This window comes from Triticum urartu, chromosome 3A (genome assembly GCF_056163025.1).
Source record: "Triticum urartu cultivar PI428250 chromosome 3A, HENAU_Tu73, whole genome shotgun sequence".
Taxonomy (NCBI): Eukaryota; Viridiplantae; Streptophyta; class Magnoliopsida; order Poales; family Poaceae; genus Triticum; species Triticum urartu.
In genome coordinates, this window is record NC_141875.1 from 396,673,698 (window position 1) to 396,690,691 (window position 16,994).

General features: G+C 41.7%; 1 protein-coding gene across 6 annotated transcripts; it reads right to left on the reverse strand.

The window, feature by feature from the left end:
* Positions 1 to 428: 428 nt before the first annotated feature.
* On the reverse strand, positions 429 to 15,093 carry LOC125544196 (transcriptional corepressor LEUNIG). 6 transcript variants are annotated; one of them, XM_048707788.2, is made up of 18 exons: positions 14,759 to 15,093; positions 13,643 to 13,740; positions 13,420 to 13,529; positions 11,671 to 12,060; positions 11,452 to 11,537; positions 9,614 to 9,701; positions 9,438 to 9,513; positions 9,236 to 9,285; positions 7,785 to 8,084; positions 6,954 to 7,124; positions 5,905 to 6,135; positions 5,722 to 5,836; positions 3,522 to 3,631; positions 3,295 to 3,444; positions 2,988 to 3,152; positions 2,770 to 2,889; positions 1,167 to 1,373; positions 429 to 818 (listed from the first exon to the last, which is right to left on the reverse strand). In XM_048707788.2, the coding sequence occupies exons 1-18, from the start codon at positions 14,788 to 14,790 to the stop codon at positions 672 to 674; spliced, it is 2,646 nt and encodes an 881-aa protein (XP_048563745.2). In that variant the 5' UTR covers positions 14,791 to 15,093; the 3' UTR covers positions 429 to 671. The 6 variants fall into 6 exon arrangements, with proteins under 6 accessions (XP_048563745.2, XP_048563744.2, XP_048563743.2 ...); XM_048707787.2 differs by having other exon boundaries at positions 7,785 to 8,087; positions 9,438 to 9,516; XM_048707786.2 differs by having other exon boundaries at positions 6,954 to 7,157; positions 14,759 to 15,092.
* Between the last annotated feature and the right edge of the window lie 1,901 nt (positions 15,094 to 16,994).

Genomic DNA, 16,994 nt, shown 5'->3' on the forward strand with positions numbered 1-16,994 from the left:
ATTGGTGGGGAGGGAACACGTAGAGCGGTCAGAGGGACCGTCTGGAAGATCGATGGCTCGTGGCCCCATCGATGCTGCTTTTTCTTAGGGAAAGGCATGGGGCACCAAAACTACTAGCCCCACACAACATGGTCCAAGTCTCTAGACTAGTGAAAGTGAAGTTGTTGTACCGTGCGTGCGTTAGGCATACTCTCCAGTTGATGCATCGGCCTACCCTAGGTCGGCGCAAGCATTGCGACTTCCTACTTGTCAGCAAAATCAAAGCTACCTTGCTCTCGACCCATACGTTGCGGCCTATCACGCAACACTTCGACAGCCTGGCCTATCACGCAACACTTCGACAGCCTTAATTTTTACTCGGTTTTTCTTAATCGATACAGGGCTTCAGGACGGTGACTTCCAAAAGGGCATACATGGGACGGCAAGGGTAGTTCTGTAACTTTTAATCAGCACAAAGTCCTCATTGTAACAGCAGGCAAACAGCCCATTCTATAACGAGTTACAAACATGAGAAGCAGCATACAAGATACAACTAAGACAACCACAAATCGCAAACCTGCCTTTTGTTAGATAGTACCTCCTTGTCATGTGGTTATCTGAACCATCCTGTTCTCTATAAAATCTAGCAACAGAATGTAAAAGTCGACAAACAACAGTCACTATTTTACAAGTCATTTCCAGAGCTTGACAAGCCTGTCATGACTAACTGAGGCAACCTTGCCTGTTGCGCTCGATGCTGCTAGGGCTGCAATTAAACCGTCATGAGCATTGTTCAAGGTCATGGCATTCTTCTCCCTGATGTCCCAAAGTTCCAAGGACTGCACCGCAGAGTATAGCAACACACACTATCAGCATGCTCACAAAATGGAATTTCTTCGCTTAAGCTCAAATGCACCCTCATGAACAGTGAAGTTGAAAAAGCATTTCTACTGCGCTAGGTGAAAAAAACAAAATTGATGCTCCAAAAGGACTATTTTTTAAAGCATTTTAGAGTGCTATTTTGTTATTTTTGCCCAGACCTCCACGAATGTGACTTCATCACCAAAATGTGCATGAAGGAAGAAGACTAAGATCAAGCCCAAATTCAATTAATTTTCTATTTATTTTTTTCCTGTTCATAGAGGGGCATTTGGGCTCAGGATTCAAAGGGCACTTTCGAAACTTACCTCATAACAACCAATGACTAGCAAAGAAGGGTGAGCTGGATGGAAAACACATGTTTGAAACTTGTTCCCACTGCAGTTCAACTCATTCACAAATTCACCATCCTGCCCAGAAGTAAATGACCATATTCTGACAGCATCTTCACTAACAGAAGCAAGATAGTCACCCGCAGAGTCCCAACAAACTGACTGAATGTCCTTTGTATGACCCTGCATACATGAACAGAACTTCCCACTCAAAAATCCACCACCACTGGACCACAAGATACTTGCAACTTCTTTTTTGAGATGGAAGAAACATACAACTTAACATAATTAAGGTTCATAAAATCCCTAGAAGAAATACCATTTGAATCATAATCTTTGATGCCTTTGATATATACTCCCTCCGTTCGGAATTACTTGTCGCGGAAATGGATGTATCTAGACGTACAAGTAATTCCGAACGGAGGGAGTATAGGAGATGATTATTAGCAAAGAGGAACTTATTCTGGGTGCACTGGTCTGATCATGCAGTGTCTACCTAATGGACACTACCATGCTCCGTTTGTTACCTAGCAGGTCAAATGGAAACTCTTGGACCAAGGAATACAATTCTACAGAAAGGTGTAAACATATTTCGGTTTCGTCAAATCTACTGATTAAAGCCTCCTAGTGCCAAGAGCATATAGTGAACCTTCTTTGTCCACTGCTATCTTAGACAATTGGTATGCTTTTACTACTGCAGAAACTAAAGACATGGCACAGCATAACTTGCACAGTAATGAGTTCTACAACAGCTGATGAAAAACAGCCAGTGCCCAAACAACTGCCGTTTGGGGCACTTTGGGCCAAAGAACCAGCTCCAGCAGATGATGTATCTCTATTTGATGATGCAAAAAATTGTGGGCAGCCCAAAACTTCAGCCCCAAGTGCTGCCCAAAAACCTCTACCGGCTGTCCAATACCAAAACACTGCAGCGGGAACCTAACTGCCACGCTGAAACTTCCCCGTCGCCTGACCATCGCCCGGTTCCGACATATTCTCGCCGCCAGTCCCGCAACGGAGTCCCAGCCCCAGAGCCACCCCACCGCTCATTCTCGTCGGCCAAGATAACCGCCACGACCCCAGCCGCTGCCACCGATTCTGGCCATTCCTCCCGCCCCCTCCACCACCGGAGATTGTCACCGTCGCTCCACCATTGGCCGCCGAGGTCGATTAGCAGCCGGGCGACCTCCAATCAAGCGGCCAGACCACCGCCAAGCTGCCAGACCCTTTCGAAGCTTTCGGCGCGCCAACGCCGGAGTTGGCCGCTCCCCCCGGCTCCTGGTGCCTCCCATCTCCTGTCCTAGGCGGCCCGGCGACCATCTCGGCCCCGGCAACCTCCGCCGGTCGAAGTCAAGCTCGGCTCCCGGCAGCCGTCAGCTCCGCCTCCCCACCATTGGATCTCATGTTTCATTTGCTTTCCAATTTTTTGTCATCTGGAAAAGCAACAACAGCCACGATGCCCAAAAACCTTCTCTCTCCTACCCTATAATCGTTTTTTGGAGATGCTCTTATGAGACAGATGTAAATGCGTTCTTAAATGCTCTCAGCAAATTTTGTAGCTGATCTTTTGGTAACAAACCTGTAAAGGGCTTCTACAAGCATGCTGTGTCTCCCCATCAAGTATGTAGATAGCCTTCTCTGATGCAGCTGCTAGATATTTTCCTTTGCGGGGTTGAAATCTCATCTGAGTGGCACCTCCCTGCGAAGATAACAATATGAGAGAAAACCATCAAAAAAATAATTGTTTGAGCAGAAAATTGTGCGGTATGTGAAAATCAGAACTGAATAGACAAATACCTTAAAAACCTTGACACAGGTCAGGCAGCTACCATTGTTAATGCTCCAACTGCGGACTTCCCCATCACTATCACAGGAGCAAATAATATCTTCTTTATTGGGGTGAAAATCAAGTGACATCACAGATGCTGAATGACCCGTGAAAGTACGGAGCGAATAGTCAGTCTGCACAGTCAAATCAGTTAGTCACAACAAACTAAGATTGCAGCAGTTTCTAATGCAATATCTTCATACGACAAATACATTGAAAGGAGGAAACAAATGCTAAGGAGTATACAAAGGAGGAAACAGATGCTAAGGAGTATACATTGTCAGCATCCCAAACCCGTACGGTTTTGTCAAAGGAAGATGTAGCAAGGCGGGACATGCTTGGGCTAAATCGAACATCGGTTATCAAAAATGAATGCTCTTCTAACGAGGATTTAGGCTTCAGGGGATCTGTACACCATAAAAGAACCTGCAGAGGAGCAGGTGTGTGATTGAAGGTTTTCTGACAATGGTAGAATATAGCTACTTCTGCATCAACAGCCACACCTTTTTATCATGACCACCAGTAGCAAGCAATTTGCCATCGGATGAGAAGTGGCAACAAACAACTTTACTTGCACTTGCACGTGCTTTTGCAACCTCAGCAAAGCCAAACCCTGCAACAAACAGATCTTGAGAAGATTGCAGCAGTTGGACGCCTTAAGAATTTATGATACTTCTACTTTTGACACCTTTTTTCCTACTTTTAAACTAATATTGATAAAGCCACGTGGCAAGTAGGAACAGTTTCGAGTTTCTGGTCTGTTTTCTTTTGAGAATCAGACCTCTAATGGGTTTTTGCTACCAGGAGAAGGGAATGGCCATGTCGATGGGGTCTATCTAAATAGAGAGGAACCTACAGGGCTGATTACTCAATCACTCCATTGTGATAACAATCACACCCATATTCTTTATCATTTCTAAATACAGATAACTGTCATCTGCCGGTATAATAAGGAATGGCCCTAACAACAGCCCCTTTAAATACTACAAAACGTTTTAAATCAGACTGGACTGAACGAAGAAGGATCTTTCCACACAAGAGTGGAAGGGATCCTTTATAAATAGATCATAGCTCCAATCAAGCTTGCTCTGTTGTCTAGGATCGTTAGTGCTATAGTGGAGACACTTATCTCAAATAAGAATGGTTGGCACATTCCCTTTCTGGTGGTAGTCATTGAGGATCTCAAAAACAGGGACCGCAAAAACGTGTCAATGACAACGCTGGGTGAGAAGGCTGAAGAAGAAAAACCGGTAGATTTGAATGTCACTTCCTTTGCTAAGATAGCTAGATTTGAATGTCCATAAAGTATAGGTGCAAGCAAGCAGGAGCTCCCTTACATGGAACAAGGCATAAATTTGATGTCAAGACATTTCTTACGGAGAGGATTTGCATATAGTTCCCTAAAGTGGTATGATCATATCACAGGTCCCTATCCTGCACACCTTTGCATGTTATATCACAATCGCATTTAATTTCAAGATTAGACGACAGCTTGAGGATCTAACTAGTGTGAAGCCTGCGCTTTGCTGCGGACAAGTTTATTTTAAAATGCGTGTATATGAAATTTGAATATATTTTTAAGCATACTCACAAATTTCAATCATTGTTTAAGTGCATAAACAAATGAAAATGTTAAACTTTGGCACAGCTAAGGCAATTTCAGTGGTAGCATCATTCGTGAAGTTACAACCTGAATTTTGTGACGTGTTAATCCAACAATCGTTCTGCTTCTTTTGATTCTTTCCTAATGTCTTTCCACGAAGAGGTATCATTTCACCAAGAGAAACGCCTCTCCACGAAGGGACATCTTTTCATCAATGGTCGTGTCCCATGAGTAGATATATTTTAAACAAGGGACATCTTCACCAACAAATGTGTCTTTTAATCAAAGGACATGTTGTTCGTAGGCCCCAACCCATAAGATCTAACTGACTTGATTAATTCTCGATATAGTCCGACGACTGTTCTTTTTAAAGTGGTGATGTGGCTTAACGCGGATGCTGCATTAGGAGTCAGTTTTAGAATAAAGAGATGCCAAAAATACTCTCCCCCTTCCCATATGGAACCAAGGCCCCATGACTTTATCAATGGTGACATTGTTGAGAAGTAGCCACGGGGCACAACTACTTCTGTGCACCGCACACCTTGGACCTTGATGCCTACCACTTGGGAGGAGGAGGGGGGGAGGGGGAGGGGTCGACGTTAGTATATCTTGTACTTCAGTGGTAGCGAACTAGCAAGATGGTCAACAGTAGCAGGAGATCACATGATCAAGGACATGCAACAGCAAGCAAACCAAGAGGGGTGCTTTTAGGAAACAGTAATGTATTATGAAGCTCAGGATTAATAAAGGAATCTAGATTATTAGGAGCCCATATTGTTTATGGGAGGAAAAGGGCCTTAGCATCCAACTATATAAGGATGCCATGTATCTATGTTTGAGGCAAGCAAGAACAAGCAATTTAAACTCTGCCAGTTATTCTCTCGACTCAACCTATGTCTACACAATACCTAGCAGCCACGACATCTGGCTATCTTTAGCACTGTGGTTCTTAGAATAAGGATTGTGGACAATGTACCGAAAATAGGTATGCGATCAGCAATGAGGGCTATTTATCAAGCTACATTACCTCGGTCACAAGTAACAGAATACACAGATTGAGCTTGACAAGGACCAGTTATCAGCAGGACTAAAAAGCATACCTTTACTGGCATCCATGCAGCGTCCCAAGGTATCCCTGGGATCCATGTCATCCTGTGACAGAAAAGATTCAACATTTTCATCCAATCCTTCTTCCAGCAAACGGTCCACATCACCCTGTAATGAAGCATTTTTATTATTATACTGCCAAAAAGAAAGAAAAAATCGATCAAACATATGAATACCAGTGGGTTTGCGGTAGATGTCAAGCTTCCAGTGCCATCAGAGCCAAACATTGCCAAGGGTTTTGCTGAAACACCATTCTGCTGAAGTTGTGGTACTGGCATCGGATCTCCTGGTGTATGAGTGGAAGGTGTCGAGGGTGCAGAACCTGGAGACGGGCCAGCAGTATTTCCAGTTCCTGAACTATTAGCTCTACCCGAGGAAGAGCCAGGCTTCTTTCTTTTCTTCGTTGACTGAACAACAAATAGTATTGTTTGTGTAAATAAACTGAGAACTAGTGTATCGGTCACTTCACTAATCTAAAGCAGTGGGAGGCAAAAATGAAACAACGATTTTTTAAAGTTGACCGGGGAGAGACCGGTAGCCTATAACCAAGAGGTTACCGAAAGTCTCCTATGATCCATTTCAGTTTGCTATGTTTTCTTTACACATTTGCTTGTCGAAGTACTGTATTTCTCTGGTGTTATATGAACACTAATATCATGTTACATCTTTACTAGTCTGAAAGCACCACTTTCCGGACTGATATACTTTTACAGTATTCTTTGCTCTGCACTACATCTTTACTAGTCTGAAAGCACCACTTTCTGGACTGATATAATTTTACCAGTCTGATGAGGTCTAGCTGGTTGGTCATATTTTTGTCACTGCTGGGAAGTAGATCTAAACCCATCAACAACGACAAAAAATGGAAGATCAAGAGTAACAGTAAGGGAAACAAGGAGCAGTAACAGCTCAGTTGATTTAGTGCTATAGATAAATGAACTGTAGTGCAGAGCAAAGAATACAATTGTATGTTTTTATAAACCCTAGAAGATGGATCATGGAGCTAGACACAGTGGTGTAGGCATGGCCAGATCATGTACCACAGCAAACTTAGCTCAGTTATTACTAATATTATATTGTGTGAAAATACATTATTTGGCAGGAAGATTTGAAAGAAAGTTATCAGCACATTCAGAACTTATGTATACTATAAACAGGAGGACTTTAGGTTTAATGATTAATGCAAAATAATCATAAAAGGCATTTGTGTGCTGCAAAAGTTTACTTGATCGGTGGCCCCAAAAGAATTCGGCATGCCCCCATCAACAGGCATATTTCCAGTTCCTGGCTTTTCTTGTTGGAGAAGCTGATTTGAGCTTTGAGACTGCTGACTGGAGACAGCCTGATGGTGCTGCTGTTGGCTATTGCTTTGTTGTTGTAATAGTTGTTGCTGTTGCTGCTGGTGGTGGTGTGCATTAGCAATTTTCTTCTACTAAACAGAAAATTCTACATAAGAACATGGCAGCAGAAAAAAAAAGGCTAGAAGAATAACCCAAAGGCATATCTACAAGTTGAATCATCAAAGACAAATGTAACATAAAATTAGGTCATCTTATATCAAAAGGGAAGCATAACACATATGAGTGGAATAAAACAGACTTGGAAGATAGAGAACCGCAAAATCAATACCATAAAAGTAAAAATCCAGGAGCTAGAAAAAATTATGAACATTATGAGTTGTCTTTGCACTATTAAAATATTGGCCTTACCATGCCAAACACCTTATGGGGAATTAGATGTTTAGGCAATCAGGTAAAATGGCGAATATAAAATAACTCACATTCATTGTTTTGTCATTGCAGAAAATGCCAAAATATGATATCAGGCAACAAAAATACGTTATGAACAGATTGAGATGATGACATTTTGCCATGATGTTCTATCTTCTATGATCAAACCCCCCATCTATCATGGAACAGGAGTTGCCTTACCTCATACAATAAGCACTCGACACGATTAAAAAATAAAGATAAAATTTCACCGAGGAGAAAAATTAAACCTGTTAGTGGAGAAAATACAAGAAAATGAACACTCGGTTAAAAATGAAAAGGTCTACCTTTATTAGCATGTCTATATCACCACCACTTTGACTAGGAGAGCCAATATTTGGAATGATATCTCCACCGCTTGTGGTCTGCCCATCCCGCCCAAGAACTACATTCCTGTTGTTAAACATCATCCTCAATCTTCTGCTGTCAACATCACTAGATGTTGGGGAAGCCATATTTTGCTGCGCCTGCAACGCAAGCTGCTGCTGTTGTTGTGGAGTCAGAAATTGGATCTGTTGTTGCAATTGATGTTGATTCTGCATGAATGACTTCTGCTGTAGAATTCCAGACCGAAGTTGCTCAAGTCCCTGCTGAAATAAACAAAGCAGAATGCATGTCAAAACAAGGTTAAAATTTAGCATCCTTACTAGCAGATGTCAAATCACATATTTGCTATTTGACATTATATTGGAAAAGAAATACTCCCTCCGTTCCATAATGTAGTGCGATATAGATTTTTTGAAAAGTCAAACTTTCCAAACTTTGACCAAGTTTATAGAGAAACTATTTATATCTACAATACCAAATGTATAAAATATGAAACTACATCGTATGATGAATCTAATGGTATATGTTTGGCATTCTAGATGTAAATGTTTTTCACCACAAACTTGGTCAAAATTTGTGAGGTTTGACTTTCCGAAAAAACTATATGCCCAACATTATAAAACAGAAAATATATATGCCCAACATTATGAAACAGAGGGAGTACAAAACTAGCCTTTGTTCCACAACTTGCTTGCAATGACATTGTCTGTGATACCACTATATTTTAACTGTACGTAAACCACACAAAATTACTTAAGAGAGGGGTCAGAGAGAGCCATAGACAAGGTCCGGGATATGATAGCATAAAGGTGAGATCCGCTAGGGCAATATCAAATTGTGCAAATCAACAGAAGAAAGAACAGACATGGTCATAATGTACCAGGTAAACACAAAACAGATCAACGCAAATTTAGATGCTTCCCTTGGTCAGTTAAGTACTACAAAAAATACTATGCTATTACCAACTATGGCAAGTGTGTGTCCCATAAAATAATCGTCAGGTTTCATCAACGTAGGGGAATTCAGTCTAAGCTGAATCAATACTGAATAGAAGGACATTAATCATAAGTGGAGTGTACATAACTACTCCCTCCGTTCGGAATTACTTGTCGCAGAAATGGATGTATCTAGACGTATTTTAGTTCTAGATACACCCATTTCCGAGACAAGTAATTCCGAACGGAGGGAGTAGGATTCAAGTTGGGGCCCTTGCAGTTTTTGACTGGTTACTGTCGTAACTGGAAAAAAATCCGTTTCAATTTTAAAAAAGATTTAGGCCTGAAATTAAATTCAGACACTTTATACAGAAAACCCTTAGGCCTGAAATCTCCCGCAACAAATTTGAACCCTGAATACAACACTGATGAAGAAGCACAAAATAGTAAAATTTTGTCATAAACTAAACCCTTACTGTGAGTGGCCATCCTTTGAGAGTCAAATTATTGGCAGCTTGATTAGATCCTGTTAAGAATGCATCTAAATTAGCCTCACAAAACTGGTCACCCAACTAAGATAAATACAAAATTGGAAATAAGAATAGTGGGAAAAATGAAAAATAAAATGACGTGAGTAGTGGAGAATAGTAATTCATTGGAGCAGAATAATAATATTACCTTGTAGACCCATGAATGACCCCTCAGGACCAGCAGCTCTAGGTGTCAAAATGGGATTTATCTCTGTCTTGATACTCTGCTAAAAGAACACATAAATAGTTTTTTCTTGTTTTCACAGCTGAGTATAGTTAGGGCTGACAGATAATAGATAAATCAGGAAGACACAAGGGACTAACCTGAGCATGCCCTGGAAGTTGGGGGCTTCTACCCTGAATTTGTTGCATAGTGCCCGACAAACCACCAATGGAACCATGCAAAATTTGCCTATATAGGGGGCAAATGTTAACATATTAAAAAAAACGGAATAAAATATATCATTTGGTCTGACTAATAAAGAAACAGTATGTGCTTCCATATAGGGATGAAAACGGAACAGAAACGGACGGAACTGGGTGCTACCACATTTGTTTTCGTTTTTTTTTTGCGGAAGCGGAAACGGATACAGAAACCCCAGAAATGAATATGGAAACAGTTACTAGCGGGAACAAATGCGGAGTGGACACGGCAACAAAAGCAGGTGTTGATTGGAACTTAAACACGCTTTAACCATAAATTGATCGATTGTTAACATGGCTACAAAGTAATATAGGGTGTGTTTGCTTTACAACCAACAACAACCACACCAAAATATTGGCGTGCCCGTATGATTTGGCTAACGTTTGGATTGATGCCAAAACTTTGGCTTGCCCAGCACGCCCTGGGTCTTCCCATGTTATTCTCGCCAATTCGTTGGCGCGCCGTCGGCGCAGAAAACGCTCGCCAAAAAATTGGCGACTTCGGTGCCCTCTCTTTCATACTTCATGAGTACGCTTTGTTCGATTGGCAGGCGTATTATCCGGACAGATAAACGCTAACTGAATCATGCGCCATCGCATAACTACCTGATTATATTGGGTGTTTGCCTCCGTAATTATCTGCAGCACTTTTTTCTGTGTGAGATTCGATCCACGCGCGCCGTGCATGCCCGTCCCGCCTCCGTAATCCAAAGCAGCCCTCACCTCTTACTAATTACAGCAATTTGTTTCCTAATTGTGTTTCCTTTTTTCTTGTTATCCCGGGTATACTTGCGTTTGCAATGTCGTGGACTTTAGTCCCGTTGGCCCTATTAATACTTTTCGTTTTTTCCTTCTTTTTTTTCTTATTACGGGAAGGCCATGTAGTGTTTTATGTGTCTCACTGTTTTATTAGCTGAAGATTGAAAGTAAACTAGAATCAAACTAAGGACTAACCCAGCACATGTTGCCATGCACTAACCCAGTTGGCTCCAAACCAAACGAAAGTCTAGCAATTTTGCCAAAAAATTAGCATGTAACAATGGCTATAAACCAAACAACAACACCTTACCAAAATTTTGGTCATGCCCTTGCTTTGGTCATGCCAATATTTTGGTGGGGCTAGCTGAGGCACAAACCAAACACACCCATAATTAGGTTAGTGAATTAGCATAGTATTGTAGTAGTACTGGAAAATTGCGTATAGGGTCTATTTGAGTACGTGTGTGGTAGTAGAAGTTGAGCCATTCTGCTCGCTGTGTCATTGTGTGTTGTTTGGTGGCTGAGCTACAAAACAGCCATAGGCCCATAGTAAGAACGGAAATTCTATATTCACGGAAACGGAGAGTTCCGTTTCCATGTCTGTTCCGTCGGAAAATGCCCTTCTGTTTTTGTTTCCGTTTCCGCATAAAAAATTATGTTCCCGTTTCCGTTTTGCAAATTTCCATTTCCAAATTTCCTCTCCTTCTCAGATTTTCCCCCGGAAACTACTTTCATAGGGCGTACGCATCTACACTCCATACACATTGAAAACCTTACAATTGATGCACGTCCAGGATTATTAACATCTAGGCTCTAAGGAGAAGGCAGCAAGGATAGCCAGCCACACCAGCAAGTCTAAGTGTGGCATCTAAATGATGATTTTGTAACTTTTAACAAGAATGCTAAAATGTCATCAGCTACTTCTGTATGCAGAACATTTTTTGTTAAAGCACTTCATAATTTACAAGTTCAGCGAGTACCCTGAGGATTGTCCACTTGCAGCTGCTTTCAGCAGTGATGTTTCATTCGGATCAAGTAGTTGCCCAGCATTTTCTCCATACCTTTGCTGCAACCGAAAGTTTCAATGTCATAACAAGTAATAACAAATGAACTTATTTTTCTTTTGAGGAAAACATAAATGGAAACCTTTTAGAGTCAACTAAAAGAATTTAGAACAATGGATGTAACTACAGTGATACCTTCATAGATGTGTCTTCCAAAGAGTCTCTCTGGGAAGGCAACTTTAACCTCTCCTCATACATTTTGGTCGCCATAACATTTGCGGTACTTTGGTTTTGTCGCATTAAAGGATTGTTTCCAGAAAGTCCACTTGAAGTACCATTAAGAAGATAAGAATCATCTCTACGCTGCTGCTGCTGCTGCTGTTGCTGCTGCTGCTGTTGCTGCTGCTGCTGCTGCTGTTGCTGCTGTTGGTGCTGCTGATGTTGGTGCTGCTGCTGCTGATGTTGCTGCTGCTGCTGTTGTGCGGCTCTTTGTAACAACATTTGTTGCATTTGTATATGCTGTGGTTGCTGCTGCCGCTGTTGAGGTAACTGCTGTTGTTGGTCCCGGGCTTTCATGAGCTGCGTCTGAAAAGAGAGCAGCACATTCTAGCTGAGTTAGAACTACCAATCCAGGACAAAAGATGCCTCAGAATCACAGCTATTGATGCAGCACAAATAAAATTGTGATTTTCTAATGCAATTAATTAGATCAATATGCAACAAAGTGGCCTTGACAAGCGAAAACATAGAAAACAACATTGTATTATTAATATGTAAAATAAAACATATGTGACGACGGCGGAATTTCCCAGCTATAGTGGATGTAACACATGTAACAAGAAGTTTAAGAACTAAGAACTTGTTTAGTTCGTCAGAAGTAATGGGAAGGTAAACGTGGTTGAAAAACAGTATCACACTGTTAATGTAAATGGAATGGAATGGAAGAAAGTTCAATCTTGTTTGGTTAGCATGAAATATGACGTTAACTAATTGCAAAGCTAGGTCTGTCTTCTTTAACCTGTAGGATGCAACTAGGAAGAACATCCACAAATGGAATTCAAACCACCAAACAACGAAGGATACAAATTGGTATTTTCAATCATTTACGTCCAGCACCAATTTACAAAAAATTCAATGATTAGAAGGGATTTCATCTGCGGAAGAAAAACAAAAATAGAACGTGGGAGAAGAACAAAAATTGAATCAGCCCTCATAAGACATAGCAGATTAGAAAAAAAATCAATCTAGAGCGCATCAATCAAAACCCAAAAGATCTCCTGAGTGGCAGCCCAGCCACGATTTCACGTCTCCCCCATGCCTCGACCAAAACTCTGGCGTCGCTAAGATCCAATTGCATGAGATGGGGGTCATGGAGAATGAATCAGGTCTGGCAGTTTGATGGAAGGGAAGAATGATGCGACCGGTTTGTGGCGACGTTGGCACCCTGTAGCCAGGGGAGATCGTGGAGAATACATCGTGGTCTCCTGGGGATAAACTCGTATGGGAGATTTTCCTTTTTTTCTTACAGGAGCTCAGATGCGATTAAACCGGATCTCGGGCGGAAACAGAATTCCACTAGGCCGGGAACTGATACTGCGGCAACTGATTATGACCCAATCAAAACAAACACCGGTGTAAATGGATCACCTCCTAAGTGTTATTTAAAAGCAATAGAAAATGAACAAAACGAATTTTAGTAAACAAAAAGGGCCTCACAGGCCTTGCAGTAAAATTGGTTACTGACTCACGAACCAAACACCTCCTAAGTGTCATTTAGCTGTAACAGCAAACAAATTGTAGTAAACCAAAGGACCTCGCAGGCCCTGCAGACTAAAATTAGTGACATTTCACATCAGATTACAGGTCACATAGGATTTTTAGTTCATTTTAAGTTTCTTCAGTAGATCCCTCATAATAAGGATAATCAAATGCATAACTGTTTACCTCAATATATGACGCTGCAACATCTGAATGCTTCTCGTTTGTTCTTGCTATGAATATATCCCAAAAAACTGACCACCACTCAAAAAGAAACCCACCAGGTGCATCAATTGCTGCATGGAAACACAGCCTAAAAAGTGAGCAATAGTTTTCATGAACAAATGTTTAAAGGGAAAGGTTGCAAAAACCAGGACATAAGTAGTTAAACTTGCTGAGAAGCACATACCAACTGGATCTGAAGAAACCTTCCCTTCTGATTGGAAGGCCTTTGCAGTTGCCTGCAAATTTCTCTTCATAAAATAGTCGTATATGTAAACATCGAGCCTGTTTCAGCAAGCAGTTAAACATTAGTCCTTAGGGTGAAGGTTAAATGCACTAAGACATACTCCCTCTGTCCGGAATTACTTGTAGCAGAAATGGATGAAAACGGATGTATCTAGAACTAAAATACGTCTACATACATCCATTACTCCAACAAGTATTTCTGGACAGAGGGAATACAATTCTTCAACTACAAGTACAATACCATTCAAAAGACCCGCAACCAGTATGGTGAATAACCAGCTTGGGCATAAAACATTAAGACTTGAATGGCACATTTATGCTGCATCAATGTATATTCATTTTGTTTCTTCAACTTTTATTTTAACACTAGCACATCGTCACCTAGAGTGATCCTATGCACGACAAATGCTTAGGTTTGCTAGTGCACGTTTCCGTGAAACACTGAAAAATCATGAAAAGTATTAGTAGGTCTAGTTCCCAGAAGCAGAATGAGATATTTCACCTCCTTCCTCATACAAGAAATGTTGAAACTCAGATGTGAGTTCAAATCTAGTCATCGATGTGTAAGGAATCAACTTATTCGCTGGTACTTCCCTCCATACTATCTTCCTGAAGAAGATTACCGCAGCCCATGAACCAAATCGAACTCCCTTGTCTTATATCCATAATGGATAGGTCAACTATTACTACTGGTATTTCAAATCTGATGGACAAGTTATCCTGCTGTTCTCAAATCTCCAAATCAGTTCTCTGATATTTGAGAGATCATCACGACAGATTATCACTGAAGAGCTATATAGTCAAAACAGTAGGTCCTTCAACTGGTAAAACAAAGCTCAAACCAAACCCGCAAAAAAAAAAACTCCTGAAACCCTAGCGGCCAAACGCGCCACCACCGCACCACGGGTCTCCTCTCGTCTACTTCAGTTCAAACTTCGTAGCCCCTCCCGTGATTTTTGCTCAAATAATCGCCACCCAGATTAAGCAACAACAACGTCGCCCAGCCAAAACATGCCTCGAATAACAGAATGAATACGAAAAGAAACAAAATCCTCACATCTTGTCAGCCTCCCAGTTCGTCTGCGACATGGCCACCGCAGCTCGCCGACCGGCCTCCCTTCCCCCGAAGCGCCGCCCACGAGAAAAGTTAGCTCTGGCTACGCCTGGGCCGCCGCGGCCACCGACGTCTACGCAGCCGCTGGGCAGCGGGTGGACGGGCGAGTTGCTCGAGACGAGGAGAGGCGGAAGGGAGGAACCCGAGGCGAAACCCTAGAAGCAGCTTTGGGAGGGAAGGTGAGGCGAGGCGGCGGCGAGAGATGTGAGAACAGATTGGAGTTTGCAGTTGCAGAGGCGCGAGGAGGGTGTGCAGGGGAGAACTGGAGAGGAAGGGGAGAAGAAAAGAGAAGGTATAGAAACGCAACGGGACCCACGGATTTCCCACCTTCTTTTTCTATAAAATAAATATAATTGTAATGTATAAATTTTAAGATGGCTTACCACATATGCCATGTGATGTTTGTACACTTTTGCTATGTATATATAATTCTTTTTCAAATGACCCAGGGATGCTTGGGGACTAGAACACGGCAATGCTTAATGGACCATGCCTGTTTAGAAATTGGACAATGATCTTGATGGAATATGACGGTTTCATGAACCCTAGATCGGTGTCTTTGGGGAGAAAATGTTGTATGGCAAGAGTACTAAAGTTGCCAGATAATTATTTGAATGATGCGGTGATCAAGGAAACGTGTAGAAAGATGGGAAAGATCCTGAAAGTGCAAAATCAGCTTCAGACAAGTTATGTTGGACCCTTTGTTCATGTGAAAGTAAATCTGGATGTAAATAAAAAATTGGAAAGATTTGTTTCGACTACTAGGGCTAGGAAAAAGGACTGGTACCAAGTAAAATACGAGAAGCTACCAATTTTTTGCAACCAGTATGGACTTATAGGTCATTGATATAAGGAATGTGGAACAGGGATAATGTGTTGTGTCCAAGTTTGAATAAGGGGAATTTATTCTAGCTGGTGAACGAAGAAATCGGGATGGTGGTCGTGGTTCTGGAAGGGGTAACAGAAGAGGAAGGAGAGGTGCTCCTTTTGGCAGGGGTTTTTGGAAGAGGAGGTGTTCCAGATCGGAATCGGAGTAGTAACAGAGAAGAGGATAAAACCTATGATGGTCAAGGTAGCTGGAGATGGAATGCAGAATTTGGATACAAAGAACCTCAAAATCTTTTGACGGGACATGGGAAAAAAGAATGACCATCATGAGGATATTAACATGACTGGTATGGTTCCTTCAGCAAAGAAGAGGTTGGCTATGAACTCTAACTCGAGGGTCAGAGAATCACAAAGCTTGGCTGGAGCTATAATCCTAGTGGATGTGTCATCAAAGGTCGCAAAAAAGTGGACTTATTTGGTGGGAATATGGATCGGAGTCCGCTTCAACTCCTCAAAAGGTGCAAAAGAAAAGAAACAAAAGGGGTATGATGGTCTGGCTCTTGATAGTATGGTTTCAAATATCAATGCTCCAGGATCGGTGATACCACGTGAAGGGGAGGTGAGGGAGAAAAAGAAAAAAAAGACCTTATATCGACGGCCTTTGGGATGGCAGTTGCTCGGGAACAATGAAATTCCTAAGCTATAGTTGTCGGAGGCTTTCGAGGAACCCGGTTGTAAGTGCATTGTTGGATATTAAATGGCTACAAGGTCCAGATATTGTGTTCTTGCCTGAAACTCATTTGGATGATTAAGCTACGGAAGTGATTGAAGACGTATGAAGATAGATCATAAGGAAGTGGTGTGTAGTGATGGCAGGAGTGGCAACTTGCTCTTGCTTTAGAATAATGAGGCTATGGTTACCCTCTGATAGAAAACAAACTTTCTATAGATGTGTATGTTGGAATAAGGGCAGGTCGGTGAATGTAGCTCCCGCTTGCACAGGGTCCGATGGGTCGGAATAATGTTTGGCGGATGATAGGTTTGTATGGAGAGACAAAATGGGAAAACAAACATGAAGCATGGGCTTGTCTTAGAGATCTGCATGTAGTCAATAATCTTCCTTGGTTGGTAATTGGTGATATGAATGAATTTGTATTTACTTTGGAGAAAGGAGGAGGAAACTCGTGTCTACATCAATACATGCAAGCTTTTATGGTGGCGATAGGAGATTGAGAACTATTAGATTTTGAGTACACTTGATACAAGTTCACATGGCATAGAGATCTTATTAAGGGAGCGACTAGATCGAACACTAGTTAATGAGTGGATGAATAAATTCCCAGAAGCAGCT